Consider the following 16,490-nt stretch of genomic DNA (forward strand, 5'->3'; position numbering starts at 1 on the left):
ACATTGAAGTACATTAAAAGTATTTCCCTTAAAATATGTATATAAGTGTAAGTTATTGTTGCGATTATTAGTAAAAGTGACGTTTTTATGGTGAACTTTCCCTGCGGCTGCCCTCTTGACTCCTCCACACTTCATCTTATAGCGGGGCTGCCTCTTTCCATTCAGGCTCTGCGCTTTTTCGTTGACGTTCATCTCCCTCCCTCCATGACTTGACTCCACACAGGGGCACAACCAAGAGCTCTTCCCTAGGGGCCGCTCCCCAGGAGGCGGTGTGCTCCTCGACGCCCGGCCTGAGCCTCACACCTTTGGCCCGGCACCCAGGGGTCGCTCAGCCGGGAGCAGATGGAGGTGGCGCTCAGCAGGGAGCGCTGCCACGGTGGCCTTGGACATTGGGAGCGCTGCTGCCTGGGTTTTCTGTGCGCGCTAAGCCTGGATTGCGGGATCGCCGCAGCCCCCAAGCCTCAGGCGCCTCACTTTAGGTCTGGAGGCTGCCTGCGGCGCCCTCCGCTCCTCCCCATCCTACCCTCCTCCCTCCGTCCTTCCCACCTGCACGTGTTGGACGTCGGGACTGCCCAGCAGTCCGGGCCCCTTTCTCCTCCGCACCTCCAGCAGCCCCTCCCCTTTGTGGTCTCCACCTCCCTCCCCTCCCTTTCCCGCCCCCCGCCCATCCCGGTCCTCCCAGGCTCAGCCCGTGGCCCGCCCCTCCCCGCCCCTCCGGTCCAGCCCTGTCCCCTTCCTCCCCCTCCGCGGCCCTCCTCTCCCGGCCGCCTTCCCGCCCCTCCGCACCCCAACTGGCTCAGGTCCGCTCGGACTCGGCCCCCGGCCCGCCCCCTCCAGTCCTTGGCGCCTCCCGCGGCGGCTCGGCTCCGCCACTTCGGCGCTGGCTGCCCCGGCCACCGGGACTGGGCTGCTTCGCTGGCGCGCTTGGCGGGCGACACGGCAGGTTCGGGACGTCCATCTGTCCGTCGGTCCGGAGAGAACTTCCAGATGCGAAGCCCCGGGATGGGGCGGGCCGTGCTGCCGCTTCTGCCGTGGCTCTTCCTCCCCGCGCTCTGGAGGGGAGGTGAGTGCGCGGGGCCGGGGGCGGGGGCTGGGGGCTCGCCGCCCGGAGTTCGGGGGAGGGAGCGCGCCCGGCTGCCCGGCTGCCCGGCTGCCCGGCAAGCTTGCAAACACCTTCCCCAGCCCCAGCGCTCCTGGGTGCTGGGACTCAGGAGCGTCCACCCACCCGCCGTGCTGGCACGCAGGCTGGGTCGTGGGCGCGCGTCCTGGTGGAGCCGGAGAGGAGTGGGCACCGGGGCCTCCCCTTAACCGCCAGGGAGGGACTCGAGCTCGGCCGGGCGCGCTGCAAGTCCTGAAGTTTTCCGCTGAGGGGAACGCTGGTCGCAAGTCAGGTGGGGAACGCGTTGGAAACTTTTCACTGGACGTGGTTGCCTGGCTGGACCCTGGCTCTGGCGGGAGTTCTGGGAGCCGCGGATCCGATCTCTTGGGGGACAGACACTCGGAGGCCAGCAGGCTGCGGGAGTTGGGGTCACAGTCCGGGTGCGGCGATCCACCAAGGCCGGAGTGGGAGGAGTAGAGACGGGCGCCCCTGCTGCCCCCACGGGGGCCTTACGGGCAATATTAGCAGGGACACCCTGTGCGTGTAGGGGCCCCGGAAAAGGGGGAAGCATTCTTTTCACCCCTATTATTGCTGAACAGAATCTAATGTGCTTGGACAGCATCTAGGTTTATCCCGATTCTGCCAGACATTCCATGATGAGATACTGGATTGGTGAGTGCAGGCAGGGTAAGGCTGGTTCCTTTCTCCATCAGACCTTTGTTTGGAGAGTAAGTGATTAACAGGTTAGAGGTTTAATCGCGGGTGCATTTCTTGAGTAAGCTAGAAGAAACTTAATCAGGCTTTACCAAAAGGAAAAAGAAAGGGGGAAAAAAGTAATACTGAATTAATACATCTCAGGCATTTTTCCTTAGCTAAAAGGTTTAGCTGTCATCTTTTATAGTCAAAGATACTTTTTAAAGAATACCTGGAAAGTTCAATTTATAGTTAAGCCATTTACTTCACATTTTTTCCTTTGAGGTTTTCATTGGAAAGCTCAGTTGCGCAAATAAATTCTTAAGCAGTGCACCATCTTGTTGCACATTAAATTACATATGCAATTTATACTTTGGGGCAACATAGCAATTTGAAGCAAGCATCCAAAGCCTAAACCAAGCGAAGAACGAAAACAATTCCGTTCTTTACCCCCACCCCAGCCCTCCACCAAACCCTCAAAAATTCCTCAGCGTTTCTGCCAGATCCATTTTTCATAATCTGCTGCAAATCTGTTTTATTTTGCTGCTAGAGAAGGCTGGCCATAAGTAGGCCTGGAGGTAGTGATTGTGGTGAAAAGGAGGGGAAATGTAATAGAAACAGTAATTTGGCTATATGTAAGATATTTTTTAAATGGTGTGTCTTTCTTTTTCTAATTTAAAAAAAAAGCTGGAATAAAGAAGTTTTGTAGCTGATCATCAGTTTAGTCAGATAATCATGAAAGGTCTGTTAAAACCCACCCAGCTGGAAGAATGACAAGTTTCTCCAATTTTCCTTCTCCTCCCATTGACATTTTATCTTGAATTTACCTGTGAGATGTCTGGCAGTGTTACATTTTACCTTATGAAAAGCACCAAGAATGGGATCCTCGCTGGCAGAAATCAGAGCAGAAGTGCTGCAGGAAGAGGTTAAAAATGAGAATTAGACTCTTCATCTAGTTTTAAGATTTTCATATTGTGTGTTGTGGGTCCATGTAGTCTGCTCACCAGGCAGCAGTGGGAAGAGAGACAGGCTGTGAATGTGTGTGTAGACTCAACACTGTGGATGAATGGATACATCATTACAATTTCTGCATCACTTTAACCCAGGAATCCTCCATATACCCTCATCCCTCCACCCCAACTCCATACACACAAACATCGTCCCACAAAGACACACACACATACAGACACACTAGGAACTGAAACTGCTGAGCCAGGGGCATTACGGGGTTCTCCAATCCTTCCTTTCTGTTCTGTCTCTGATGGGGGTGCCAGTGAGCAACAGATCAGGCAAAGAGTTAGATGCCAGAAGAGGGGAAATATAGAAATGGATAAAAGTGAATGCATTACGAAGACCTAGCCAATGATGAGGCTGTGGTGCAGCTAAACTCAAACCTTAGAACAAATCGGGCCTTTAAACCTCTTCAATGTAAGCATTTCTCTCCCACACTGAAGCTGTAACCGTATTACAATATGTTGTAAACATTTTCCCAGAAAGAATGTTAATCTGTCTTGTGGCTTACGGGCTTTGTATCAGTGGACCCTAGTGCTTTTTGGAGGTAAGCAGGGCATATTTCAAAAATAAATAGTTTTTTAAAAAGTTATTTGGATCCACCCACTTTAAAGTGATGAATGGTACACAGTTATTTTTTTAAATGAATAATAATTATGGTTTTCCACCTTATTTTTGGAAATAATTTCCAGGTAATCTGAGGAGCAGGGCCAGTGGGTTGCCAGACAGTCAGTTCTGAAGAGCTTGGATCTCTAGGTGCTGGTGAATTGGGAATTCACAGCCAGGTAGAGAAGGCTGAGTCGGGACGTTGGTTTGAATGCATTCCCCCACCTGGAAATGAATACACACAGAACCTCTGCTTCCCACATCATGGCCAGAATGAGAATTTGAAGATGAATCGGACTGTGTTGTTCCCTTGGCTAAAATCCTTCTGTGGCTTCCCATTCCTTAGCAGGATCGGCAAGGCTTCCGGGGCCTCTCTCTCCCTCTTTGACTCATTTCCAGTTACTTCTCCTTTGTTCCTGCTGCTCCAGCCACAAGTGTCTTCTTTCTAGCACTTTTGCTGTGGATGTCCCCTGTGGCTGGAATCTTATCCCCAAGATCTCTGCACACTGGCTCGTTCTAGTCATTTGGGTTTCAACTCATGTTCTCCTGGAGAGGCCTTAGGTCACCCCAACCCCTGCCAAAGTTACACACACACACTCCCACTCTCCATTAAATAACACTAAACTGCCACCTGATGGGTTCCTATTTATTTTCCAGACTTGAAGCTTAGCCCATTTCAGGTGCTCGGCATTCGTGGATGATACCAAAGTACCAGGTCTCTATCGGTCCCACCATGTGCTCCTCCCACTTCTCTGTTCCTACTGGCTTTTCCAGAAACAGTTGCTGCAGCTCCTATGCCCTTGTGCTTGGGGCTTGGTTGATAGAAAATGATCTTTTATTTCACTGTGATTTCACAACTAGACAGGTGAGGGTAGATTTTTGGACTATATAAAGTCCGATATAGCACTATGAACATGTTTTATATTCTCTTAACTATTCCCACATTAAAAAAATCACAAGCCAGTTTTTCATGTTAAAAATAACAGTTCTAACAGGTCCCTGCCAAGGGCGAATTACCCGATGCCCGAGTAGTTGTGGCCCCAAGTGCCTTGACTTTGACCTGTTGCTACTGGTTTAATCTTAACTCAAAGCATGTGGCTCTGGGCTGGGATGCATCTCAACAGGAGGTTAATTATTATAAAACTTGAAAAAAAAATAAGTTCACTCTGTGTACTTTTTGGGACTGGGATGAAAATGTTAACAGGAGCTGCATCTCAGAGGCTCAGGGGCTGAGTAGCCAGAGGGCTGGGCTTCCTGCTCTGCCTGGCTGGCCTCTGGGGAGCCCTGGAGGGGGCGGCTAACTCAGGACCTCAGTTTCCTCGCTGGTACAGTGGAACTCTTCGTGATTCATGAAACCGTTGGGAGAATGAACAAACCAATGGCACGTGTTAAATACTCCAAAATTATTAGCCATTATTATCAATGCTTCTCATCCCTTCTTCTGGACTCAAATTTTGGGGTAGTTGTTTTTCTTAAACAAAAGGTGTGGGGTGGGGGGACTTTCTTCTTTTCTCACTGAAATGGGCCCTAAATTACAAATTGAAACAGGAGGGCAGGGCTGTGAGCCAGCCTCCACTGTTCCTGTTTGTAGCTCTTTGGTGGAGGGGCTGCAGGATGTCTGCCTGGACCGGTAAAGTCCTTGGTGCTGCTCTGGCAGACTGTTTCCTAGTAATTGTGCCAGCAAAGCCCACGCTGGTTGCCTCAGATGAGGCAGGGCGGGTCCCGACCTGCCACTCCCCTCCCAGCCCCCTCCATTACCCTCACTGGTTGAATTCAGACTTAGTACAGGAATAGCTTCCTGTCATGTGCCTCTCAGGAAAGTATAAAAATGAAGTCCAATTCCTGCTCAGCTTTTCCCACGTTACTCCAAAGTGGGTGTGGTTTGGTTTGGGGCTTTAGTTTTTGTTTGGTTTGTTTTTTTGAGTGTAAACATCCAGATAATTCCTTTCCTTTTTACTGGCTATAACTAGGTTTGCCAAATGAAGTCTTCTGGCTGCAGTGGATAGAAAAGGAGGCTTTGTTTCTCAGATGACACTTCGTACATGTGTCTGAGTGTGCGTGTGCAGGTGGTCCTGTAGCCTGTGGCCCCCGGGAACCCCAGGTGTGCTCCTGACCCCCTGATCCTGCTTGGGGGCAGCTGTGAGCGAGCCCGGACTCCTCTCCCTGCCACCCTCTGGGCATGTGCTGACCCCTGACCCAGAGATAACTTGTTCCCTCTCTGGTTCCTAGTTCCAGCTCTGCTGCCCCCCAGCTAGAATGCTGAAAATGCAGCCCGGCCGGGGCTGAACATTCCAGGAGGATCTGCTGCCAGCCAGCTTGGAGAGCAAGAATACTGAGAGTACCTAGCAGCCTGGCACCTTCTCCCTCCTGGGCCTTAGTTTTCTTTGTCTGAACTGCGGCTGTTGAATAGAATGGAAGATTCTTAACCACAGCGAGGGCCCGGGTCTACCCCAGTTTTGTGAGACCTGGCAGCTTGGCCCCACCAGGACTTGGAGCAGCGAGGCCAGCCTCCCTCATGGCTGTACCGTTCCCACTCTCTCTGGGCCTCCGTCAGCCAGCAGGGTCCAGCGGGCACGGCCTGTGGGTGAAGCCCTAGGCTGCCACATGTGGGTCTCCTCTGTGGGTCCCAGTGTTTGAAAGCGAAGAAAAGAAGAAAGGATAATTATGTCTTAAAGAGTTCGCTGAGAAATCTGCACTCCATTCTCAAACATTTTATTTCATCCTTTTGCCCATTTCATCCACTGTTAGTTCTTCTTTCACTTAATGGTAAAATGGATTTTCCACCCGTCTTGAGGGCGGCAGGGGTTTGGGAAGGCGCAGGGCAGAGGGGAGAGGGAGAAAGAGGGGGAGAGAAAGGAGACATGCTAACTCTACGTTTGGACCAAGATCACAGACGAGAAGTTTTACCCCCAAAAGCTGAGAACATTTGAGAGTCGTATGCTTGGAGCAAAACCATTTCATTTCATAATCGCAATGCGTAGACGTTTGTAGCAGCAAGTTTTATGCTCTTGTGTTTCTCCTTGTCCTCAGTCATTAACGGTGTCTTCTGGATGTTTCCCTTTCTCAGTCCATCCCTTCAGAGGTGCCATCTAGCTACTAGGGAGCCAGCCAAGGCCCCGGGGAGACCTGGTCATTGTGGGGTTAGCGCTCTGCCCTGGCTCCCTTGGGGAGGGGCCCAGCCTCAGAATTTAGGTCTCAGGCTGGCGCTTGGCAATCGGGCAAATGCTGTCTGTCAGCTCCCTCTTCTTTGTAATCTGCTTTTTTGGGGCAGGGGTTTGGGGTGAGGGCCCCAGTTACCTCAGCATCAGGACCAGTCGACCTCTTAGAATTTGCCTTAGCTCCGGTCCTGCCTCTCATTGGACAAACAAAGGAAAGCCTTGTTTATTTTGAAGAAGGGATTGTTTTGCTATCATGAGCTGCAGGGCTTTTAAATCTGCTAATAGTAGACCCACCTCATTATAGTTTTTGAAAATGATCTTTTGCAAGTAAGAACAGGCTGTCTTAGTGGAGAATGTTAGAACATAGACTCACACTTGCTGAAAGTACTCTTGTGTCCCGGCACTGCTTAGTGAATGCACAGTGAGGTGATGAATATTCATGAGCTCCCAAGGGTGGCATGAATTTGGAAGCTTGCAGTTCAGGGCAGGAGGCCTCCACACAGGAAGTGAAACCAGCCTGTAAGCCTTTTTACAATTCTGGCTCATGATTTGAAGATTTGTTGATGAAAACACTGTTCTTTGAAAGTTTGGGGGCAAAGGAAAAAGGAAGCTTGTTAGATTTAGCATTAGGATTGAAGCATTAGGTTGAAAAAAAAAAAGAACAACACTTCGGGAGTCTGAAGGCGTTAAGTCCTCATCCCATTTGATGTTAACGTGCAGGAACACCTGGGGTTCGGGGCTTCCTCTTTCTGAAATTCCACATCCGCATTCATCAGATGGGAGGGCAGATAGGTGAAGCCTTCCGGGCAGAAGACGGATTCATCTGAAAGGGAGGTGGCAGGGTGGGACACCTGCCCGCAATGAGGTTCCGGACACGGTGCCTTTTTGTGTGACCGCCCCCAGCCCTGCACCTGACTGGCTATGAGTGTTCTGAGGCATCAGCCTAGAAATGGGGCCAGGGGCAGTGCATGGTATTTCTTAAAAATGAGTCAAGCCAGTGGCTTCTTTCCTGTGGGCATCTGCCAGTCCCTGCTGCCTGGGCTGTCTGTATCCCCATGACATACCCCTTCTAGCTCTACCTGGGGTAATAGAATAGCCTGGAAACACACAAGTGTGTTTCTGAGAATGCTGGAGCAGCCCAAACAAACGATGACCTATTACTGTCAAGTCTGCAGGGAGCGTAGGAGCATGGACTCCTGGGTTCTGGAGGAAGGAAGATGATTAATCAGTCTTTCTGGGGTGGGTGGAACGGGGCATGTCTCCCCAGGGGGCACAGCAGAATCCTTAAGGTTTGGGGGAAATCGTGTCATTTTCAAAAGTCTAATCATTCAATATGATTGTCTAATTTTATATGTAGAAGCTTAAAAATACTTTATAATATAAATCATATTTGTATTTTGTTTGTTTTGGGAGGGGAGGGGATTAGCTTTATTTATTTATTTATGTTTAGAGGAGGTACTGGGGATTGAACCCAGGACCTCGTGTATGCTAAGCATGCAGTTTACCCTAGTCCAAGACGCTGTATGCCTTGGATAAACATAACTACCTTATTCTTAGCCTTAGTGGCCAGGTTCAGCTACATGCCTGTGGGGTGGGGGTACAGGGAATGGTGTGTGGCTCCCCTGCTCCTCAAGAATCAGACATAAGGGATCAGTGGAGTGTAACAAAACATGTGGCACAGAATGGCCTGGATGATGCAGGGCAGGGTCGCACCTCAAAGATTGAGTCCATAGGTCTTGGGTGAGGCTTGGGCTTCTGCATTTTGGAAACACTTCCTAGTTGACTTTCTCCTTGTCCTCACAGCCTAAATGCCTTGGATCTTTACATTCTATAATTTCTATCAGGGGAGGGTATACACAAAAGGATAGAAAGGATAATAAACCTCATCTCTCTTCTCCATTTAGCATAAGAAATCAGACATTAGCAATACGGTTGAAGTCCCCCATTTCTCCCCTCTCTGTTCTCATCCCCTTGCTTCCCGACACCAGGATAAACCTACTACTCCCCCCCCCCTTTGGTGTTTTCATTCCTATGCGTTTCTTTGTCGTTTGGTCATACATAATTATATTGGTAACAATCGATAGTGTTGCTTTACACCATGTCAGTTGGGGTTTACATTTGCCTGCACGTAACAGAAAACCTCACTTCAGTGGCTCAACCAAAAAGGAGGCTTTTCTCTCATTTAGCAGCTGTTTGAGGGCAACCAGGCTGGGGTGGGACAGAATCTCCATGATGTGGTCAAGGACCTGGCTCTTAATTCTGTCATCTCTAGTGTATGGTTTTAGAGCTCATTGTCTCAATATGGCTGCTGTACCTCCAGCCGTTTCATTTGCATTCCAAGCAGAAAGAAGCAGGAAAGACAAATGACAGTTTCATACCACCTGCAGTCCTTTTTAGGACATGAGAAGCTGATAGCTTTATGTGAAGTCCCATACTGTGGACTTCCGCTTATGTTTTCCCAGCCACTCCAATCTTTAGGGAAGAGTGCAAATCAAGAGTGTTAGCTAGGCAAGTTGTCACCCTGCATAAGACTGGATCCCCTTTGTAGGAAAAGGGGGAAGGAGCATTGAGCGGGACACTAGCAGCTACTGCCATGCACGTGTTATACAATTTTATATAAATAATGTGCTTTTTTCTTCAGCTTGTTTTCTCACACAGTGTCACGTTTGCTAGATTCATCTGGGTTGAGAAGTGCTGCCCTACTTCATCTTCATAGGCAAATATGTGACTGTACCATTCAGTCTCCTCTTTTTTAGGCATTTAGACATTTCTGAATTTTTCTATTACAGGCAGTATTGCCATGAACAGTCTTTCCATCTATTAAAAAATGCACAGATTTTAAATGTCAAGGCTGATGAGTTTTGACAAACATGTGTGTTAAAACCACTCCCTGAGTCAAGACATCCACAGACCTGTTTGTCTCTCCACTTATTTAGATTTTCTTTCATTTGTCCCATCAGTTGGGGACAGCATGCCATATGTGAAAGTCCACTGGAAAGGGCTGTCTCCAAGGTTCCTTAGGGTAACCTAGACCAGCAACAGGCTGCATGCGCTACCCAGGGGGCTGCTGTTGACAGCTGTTGCACACCTCGCCCCCGCAGGGAAAGAGCACCGTGGGCTTAACTGGCTGCAAACATGGTATTTAATAATTATATTTTTGATGTCTGCAGAGTCTGCAGTGATATCCTCTGCTTCATTCCTGATATTAGCCATTTGGGTCGTCTTTTTTGTGTGTCTTGCTGGAGATTTATCCATTTTATTGATCCTTTCGAACAACCAGCTCTTTGCTTCATTAACTTCCTCTTCTGCTTTTCTTTTTTCACTTCATTTCCTGTATTTTTTTTTCTCTCCCTTCTGCTTGTTTTGGATTTGCTTTGCTCTCCTTTTCCTATGTTATCGGCTTAGACTCCCAAATAAAATTTCCCCTCAGAACTGTGTCAGTTGTGTCCCGCATATTTTGATACACTGTAACTTCATTTTTGTTCAGTTCAGTGTATTTTTTTTAACTTCCCTTGAGACTTCCCCTTTGATCCATAGAGTAGAAGTTTAGTTTGGAAATTTTCCTTTTACCTTCTGTTATTAACTTCTAATTATTTCCATTGTGATCAGAGAATACAAATGGTACGATTTTAGTTCTTTTAAATTTCTTGAGATTTGCTTTACAGCCCAAGATGTGGTTTATCTTGCTTGATATCCTTTCGTCATTTGGAAAGAATGTGTATTCTACTGCTGTTGGGCGGAATGTTCTATAAATGTAGACTAGATTCTTTTCATTGGCAGCCTTGTCCAGTTCTTCTATATCTTTGCATATTTTCTGCCTAGTTCCTTGATCAGTTGTTGAGAGAGAGAGATGTTGAAGTCTCTAACTGTAATTGTTGATTTGTTTAGTCTCCTTTCAGTTCTGTCCGTTTTTACTTCACATGTTTTTCAGCTCTTTGCTTTGGTACATACCCATTGAAGACTGAGGTATCATCTTGGTAGATCGACTCTTATCATTATGTAATGTGTCTTTCTATCTCTGGTAATTTTCTTGGCATTGAAATCTACTTTATCTGTAGTGTAGCCACCCTGCTTTTCTTTTGGTTTGGTTGCAGATATATCTCTTTCTATGTTTTGTGTTTAACTTGTCTATATCATTATGTTTGGAGTAAATTTCTTATAAACAGCAGATAGTTGGGTCATTTTTTAAAAAATCTACTCTGCCAATCTCTGTCTTTTAATAGATATATGTAGATCATTTACATTTAATGTAATTATTGGTATATTAGGTGTTGATATTTTACCAGTTCAAGTGAATTGAAGAATTCCTGCCTCTTTTTAAGTCCCTTTTCCTCCCCCATTTAAAACATAAGTATCTTAAATATTTCCCCTTCATATATAAAACTGCCTTAGGCAGTGTTACAGTTTTTCTTCAACCGTCAGACACAATTTAGAAAACTCAAGAGAAGGAGGAAAGTTTATTGTATCGACCAATATTTTTGTTTTCTGTGTTTTTTCCTCTCTCTGGATGATTCAAGTTTCCTTTCTGTTTAGAGAATTTCCTCTAGTTACTCTTTTAGGGTAGGTCTACTGATGACAAATTCTCTTCATCTGAGAGTATTTTGATTTCTTTTTCATTCCAGAAAAATTCTGAGTTGATGTTTCTTTTCTTTCATTACTCAGGAAAAAGTGCCACTTCCTTCTGTCCTCACTGTCATTTGAATTCGTTTTCCCCTATAGGTAAGGTGTTGTCTCTCTCTCTCTCTCTCAGTGCTTTCAAAATGTGTTCTTTGTCTTTAGTATTCAGAAGTTTGACTCTAACGTCTCTTGGTGTGGATATTTTGTGTTTATCTTATTTTGGGTTCACTCATATGTTTAATTTTGTAGGTTTATGTCTTTTGTTAGATTTGGGGAGTTTTCAGCCATTATTTCTTCAAGGGCTTTTCCAGCCTTGCCCTCTTTCTCGTCTCCTTCCAGGACTCCGATGATACAAATGTTAGGTCTTTAGTAATAGTTCTACAGGTCCCAGACTCTTCATTTTTTTATGGTGTTCAGATTGGGTAGTTTTCTATTATCGATCTTCTAGTTCACTGATTCTTTCCCTTCATTCTGATATCAAGCCCATCCATCGAGCTTTTTATTTTGGTTGTTGTATCACTTCTTGGCCTTTGGGCTAAAACCAAGTGCATTTTGGTTATTGTATTTTTCAGTTCAAAAATTTCCATTTGTGTCTTTTCTTCATCTTCTGTTTCCTTACTGAGACTTTGTATTTATTTGCTGAGGCTTTCTACTTTATTCATGTATTTTATGTTCGTGATTGCTCATCAAAGTATTTTAATGATTCCTTCTTTGAAAGCTTCTTCTGATATTTCTCTCTCTCTCATCTTGGTGTTTATTTTGTTCGGTTTGGGATTGAATTTTTTTTTATTGAAGCCTAGACATTTTGAGATGTATATTATGAGACTGACTCTTATTTAAGTCTTTTGTTTTACTTGGTTTCCTTTGAACTGCTCTGGTAGGGGCTTCTGACTGCCTGGCTGGGGGTAGAATTCTAGGTTCCCCACCCAACCTCCATTGATATCTGAGTGTGGGCCAGTCCTTGTTACTGCTGGTCAGGGCAGGGGAAGGGTGGTTAGTTCTGGGTAAGAGGGGTAGGAATGCCTTATTACTTTCCCACTGTTCCCCACCTGACCCCTGCTCATGCCAGGGGAGGGGGAGGGATGGCCTCACTGGCAGTCCTGAAAGCTCTGACTCTCTACCAGGCCTCCTCTGATAACACCCAGTGGGGACCAGGAAGATGCCTCATTAATGCCAAGTGGGAATAAAAGTTCAGGCTCCCCACGTGATCTTTACTAATACCAGCCAGTGGGGATGAAAGTCCCTGCTCCCTCCTTGGTCCTCTCTGGTACCACCCAGTGGAACTTTTGGGGCACCTCTTTACAGCCCAGTAAGGGTCAAAGGCTAGGCTCCCTACTGGACTTTTGCTGGCGTGGGTAGGGATGGGGCCATGGCTTTTTCTGGGTCGTTTACTTGGAGGAGAGCCACTTACTGGTTAAAAGCCTTCTGTCTTGCTGGGCTGCCCCTTCCTAATCCTTTAACTCAAGATAGCAGCTTTTGTTGTTGTTTTTCGTCTCTTCTTGTTAGCATTTCCAGATCTGGGACACTTGGGACAAAAGAAAACCCAAGAAATTTGTCACCATGTTGTTCCTGTGGCCTGAGGTCCCTAGTCAGCTTCCCTTCCCAACAACACTTCAGAATTTTTTTTAAATGTTTGCTTTGTATATAATGCCCAGTGGTTTTAGGTGTACTCAGCGGAAGGAATGGGGAAAAGTGCACCTACTCTGTCTTTTGAAGGAATTCTTTGCCCTCTGTTCTTGCTAAGCTGTGTGGTCTTTCAGAGATGGTCATGTTTTAAAAAGAAATAATTCTTCCTGAAAAGAATGGCTAAAATTAATAGGATTTCAGACATGGGTGGGTTGAACGATATGTGTTGGGGGTAGCATGACAAAGGAGTTAAACTTGGAGGCAGAGTGTCTGTCCTGGGTCTTTTGAAAGCCGCAGCTGGCCCTTGAGGGGAACCAGCCCCAGACGTGGGGACCAGTGGAGGTGGGGTGCGGTAGGGGGAGTGCTTCATGACCCCGGCCAGAAACTGTTCCGTCAGTCTTTCTGTGACACTTGGCATGCTGCCAAATGGGGAAGAGAAGGAAAACCACCCTTAGTTAGGTAAACATGTATTCCTATTTCACTGCAAGAGGCTGAATGGTCCGAGTCACCATAATTGGTTCCATATGTTTGCCTTTGATAGTCCAGGCATGACTAGTGGCGCCTTTGAAAAGGCAGATCAGATGTTTCATGTTATGAAAATTGTAACTGCCGCCAATTGTGAGCCTGGGCAGGCCGGGCCCTGTGCACACTGTTTAAGTGTCATGTCCCTTTCTGATCTCAGAGAAGGGTGGGTGTTATCTGTCTTCCTTCCCAGACGAGGAGACCCAGGGTCCTCTGGCCTCTGAGTGGATGAGCCAAGGCTGAACCTGGCCTCTCAGACTCCAGGGTGTGTGTTCTTACCACGCTCCCAGGCCACATGCATTCAAAGTATCAGGATTCTTGAGCTAAACTCTCAGGGACTCCCACCCTCAGGTCACGTGGGCCACTGGACGGATCCACTCCCTCAAGCGAGGGGTCTGACCCTGGCTGTATTTTAGAATCAGTAGAGACTTTTTAGAATCCCGATGCCTAAGCTGCACTCCTGGCTGGTAAGCTCAGGCTCTGGGTAACACCCAAGCATCAGCACGTTCAGACCTTCCCTGGAGCTCCTGAGGCCCTGCTGGTTTTGAGAGCCTGGTGGAGAGTCAGCAACTGAAGAGTCAGATTCTAGAGCTCTCTTTTCCGGTTGCCTTAGTACCCGCCTATAGAAAGAACTAGGGGATGGCAGTGTGCTGGGGAAGCCTCTTTTGCAAAGCACTTGAACCAAGAAAAAGTCAAATGCTTAAGTCAAAAAGTGGGGTGCAGGATGAAGGGGCTCATGGAGGGCTGCCTAAAGCCCTGCGAGGACCTCGGGGATTCCACTGCTGAAGTGTGCGCCCAAGGCCAAGCACATGTGGCGCTTTGCCCTTTTTTTCTTTTGAACGATGTACTGGGGGGCCAGGGGAAGTGAGGAGTCGCCCTGACAATGACGGGTTTCGCTCAGAGGTCCGAGCCCCTTCACACCCTCCAAGCCAGGGCTCAGGAAGGTTGGGTGGCTTGTTTGGCATGCTGAGGTCCCTCTTTGCCCCTCCAGCCCCCCTCCTCACGCTGGTCTCCACTGCTGGAGGCCAGCCTGCAGGGAGGGTGACAATGAACTCCCTGGACTCCAGCTCCAGCCAGTTTCTGCTAAAGGACACTAAGCTGTATTTACTTAACTAAGTATAACCCCCATAGGCACTGCTTATCTGAAATCCAACTGTAAATGGGGCATCTCTTTTTTTTTTAGATGGAGGTACTGGGGATTGAACCCAGGAACTCTGGCATGCTAAGCATGTGCTCTACCACTGAGCTCTACCCTCCCCACCTCCCCGCCCCACACGTCTTTTTTTAATCTGGCAACCCTTTGCCCTCTGGAGCCCGAGTGGAAAATCTGACCCACCAACACCATGTTTTTACACCAACCTCAGTTTCTTCACTCAGTGCCGGCATCTCAGTGGTTCAGTGTCACCTCTGCTTTTTTTCTACTGCCTCCTCTCAAGGCTGTGACCCCTCCAGGCACACACGACCCACCAGTTACTCCCCTTTCTTTCCGGTAAAGCCCCTACCAGGGTCCCTTCCCTCAGATCAGCTCACGGTTTCTGCCTGCACGCCTTTGCTGCACCGTGTGCACCCACCCGGTGAATGGCCTTTCTCCTGTTTAATTTTCTCCAAGTGCTGGAGGGCACGCCCATTAATGTTTACCATTTACAATTTGGGAACAAATCAGGTCGAGTGATTTCTGGTTGAAGTGCTTTTTAAAACGTTCTCTCATGAAGTGTTGTTGCTAATCTTCATCAATGGAGAATCCTTTGCATTTGCATCGAGTGAATAGATACTAAGAAGGAAGTTTCTGCTTGTTCTGGGTTTGGCCTCAGCCAGCTTCCGGGGTGAGAGAAGGAGTTCCCAAGTGACAGGGAAGCCACCCAGGGACACGATTCAAAAATCAGCCTAGGGGGATGTACATGGAATGGGGGACTCTGGCCCATAGACGGCCCTTTCTCCTGGGGGAGACCCAGGGCACAGCAAGGGGTTGGGACAGGGGAGTGGGCACTAACAGCATTCTGGATGCCAAAGCCTTTTCTGTAAACCACAAACCTACTCCAGAAGGGGGCCTTTCTCCTCCCGACCACAGGGGGCTGCCTGGTAGCAAATCCCACTGCAGGCAGGAGAACTCTTGGCACCTGATTCACCTCTGCCCTGCGATGGGGAGGGAGCAAAGAACCCAAAGGGCATTACATATTCAGATACAAAGAGCAAGAAGAAAATTCACATTTTAAGGACTGTCTTTTTTTTTTAATCTTATTCATGCTTTATTTTCATTTTTAAAAAATTAATCACATTAATATGCTATGTCCGTGTAGTGACAGAAATACAATTTATTTGCGTAAGATTTCAAGCATAAGTCCTCACTCTTGCAGCCGCCGGTGGGCCTCCGGATTTTGAGGCTGAACTTCTAGAGTCTGATGTCTCCACCTGTTCTGTTGTCTGGGGAGCAGAAAGAGCAGGGCTGTGGGTCCCACTGGCTGGCACGTCAGGCCTGCCCTTACCCAACCCCTCTGGTCAGGGTGCTTCCCTATCCCTTCCCCGGTACCCGGGGCTGTAAAGCAGGCTGACGGCACATCACACAACCTGCACCGTCCCTCCCCCAGGGCCGCCCTGCCCTGCCGTCTTCCCGCAGCTTGGAGGGACTCCATGGCCAGGGAGGTGGCAGGACGCTGCCACTCCACCCTGGGGCCTGCAGCTGCTGCTTCCTTTGTCCACCTTGGCTGTGATCCCGAGGCTTCAAGGAAATCTAAAGGCGCTCACGGTAGGAGAGGGTTGTGGAGACCGGCCCTAGAGAGATGCGTTAGAGCCCAGAGCCTGTTGGCCATCACAAGCCAAAAGTATGTTTTTGCATCTCATTCTTGGGTGGCAATTATGTTGCTCCAGTGTGGTCATTCCCTATGCACTGTCTAAGACAGACCTCCCTGGTTAGTCCCAGCACGCATCCCCACAAGGCCCAGAAGTTCCGACTTCAGGGGGTCGGCAGGCCGGGTTCAGATGTAAACCAATCGGAACAGCAGCCGGTGTCTGTGGAGTGCCCTGGTGGGCCCAGTCCCTCTGAGCGTCTTCTGCCACCCACCCTGGTACTCCTGTCCTTGAAGAAAGTTAAAGAGCTTTCTTGAGGTCACATCTCAGACATCGAGGGACTGGGTGGGCCTTGGCTGTCTGACCGCAGAGCT

General features: G+C 48.1%; 1 protein-coding gene and 1 non-coding gene across 2 annotated transcripts in view; one reads left to right on the plus strand and one right to left on the minus strand.

The window, feature by feature from the left end:
- Positions 1–806: 806 nt before the first annotated feature.
- Positions 807–16,490, plus strand: part of MERTK (MER proto-oncogene, tyrosine kinase) — an 88,327-nt gene continuing 72,643 nt past the window's right edge. Inside the window, exon 1 of the mRNA XM_072951461.1 lies at positions 807–1,063. Coding sequence (XP_072807562.1) covers positions 988–1,063 — 76 coding nt within the window. The 5' untranslated portion in view covers positions 807–987. The remainder of the gene's footprint in view (positions 1,064–16,490) is intronic.
- Positions 9,567–9,700, minus strand: LOC116285939 (small nucleolar RNA SNORA70). The gene has a single exon (XR_004195707.1). It is a non-coding gene; the product is annotated as a small nucleolar RNA SNORA70 (small nucleolar RNA).

The sequence above is a fragment of the Vicugna pacos genome, chromosome 28 (assembly GCF_048564905.1).
Source record: "Vicugna pacos chromosome 28, VicPac4, whole genome shotgun sequence".
Lineage (NCBI taxonomy): Eukaryota > Metazoa > Chordata > Mammalia > Artiodactyla > Camelidae > Vicugna > Vicugna pacos.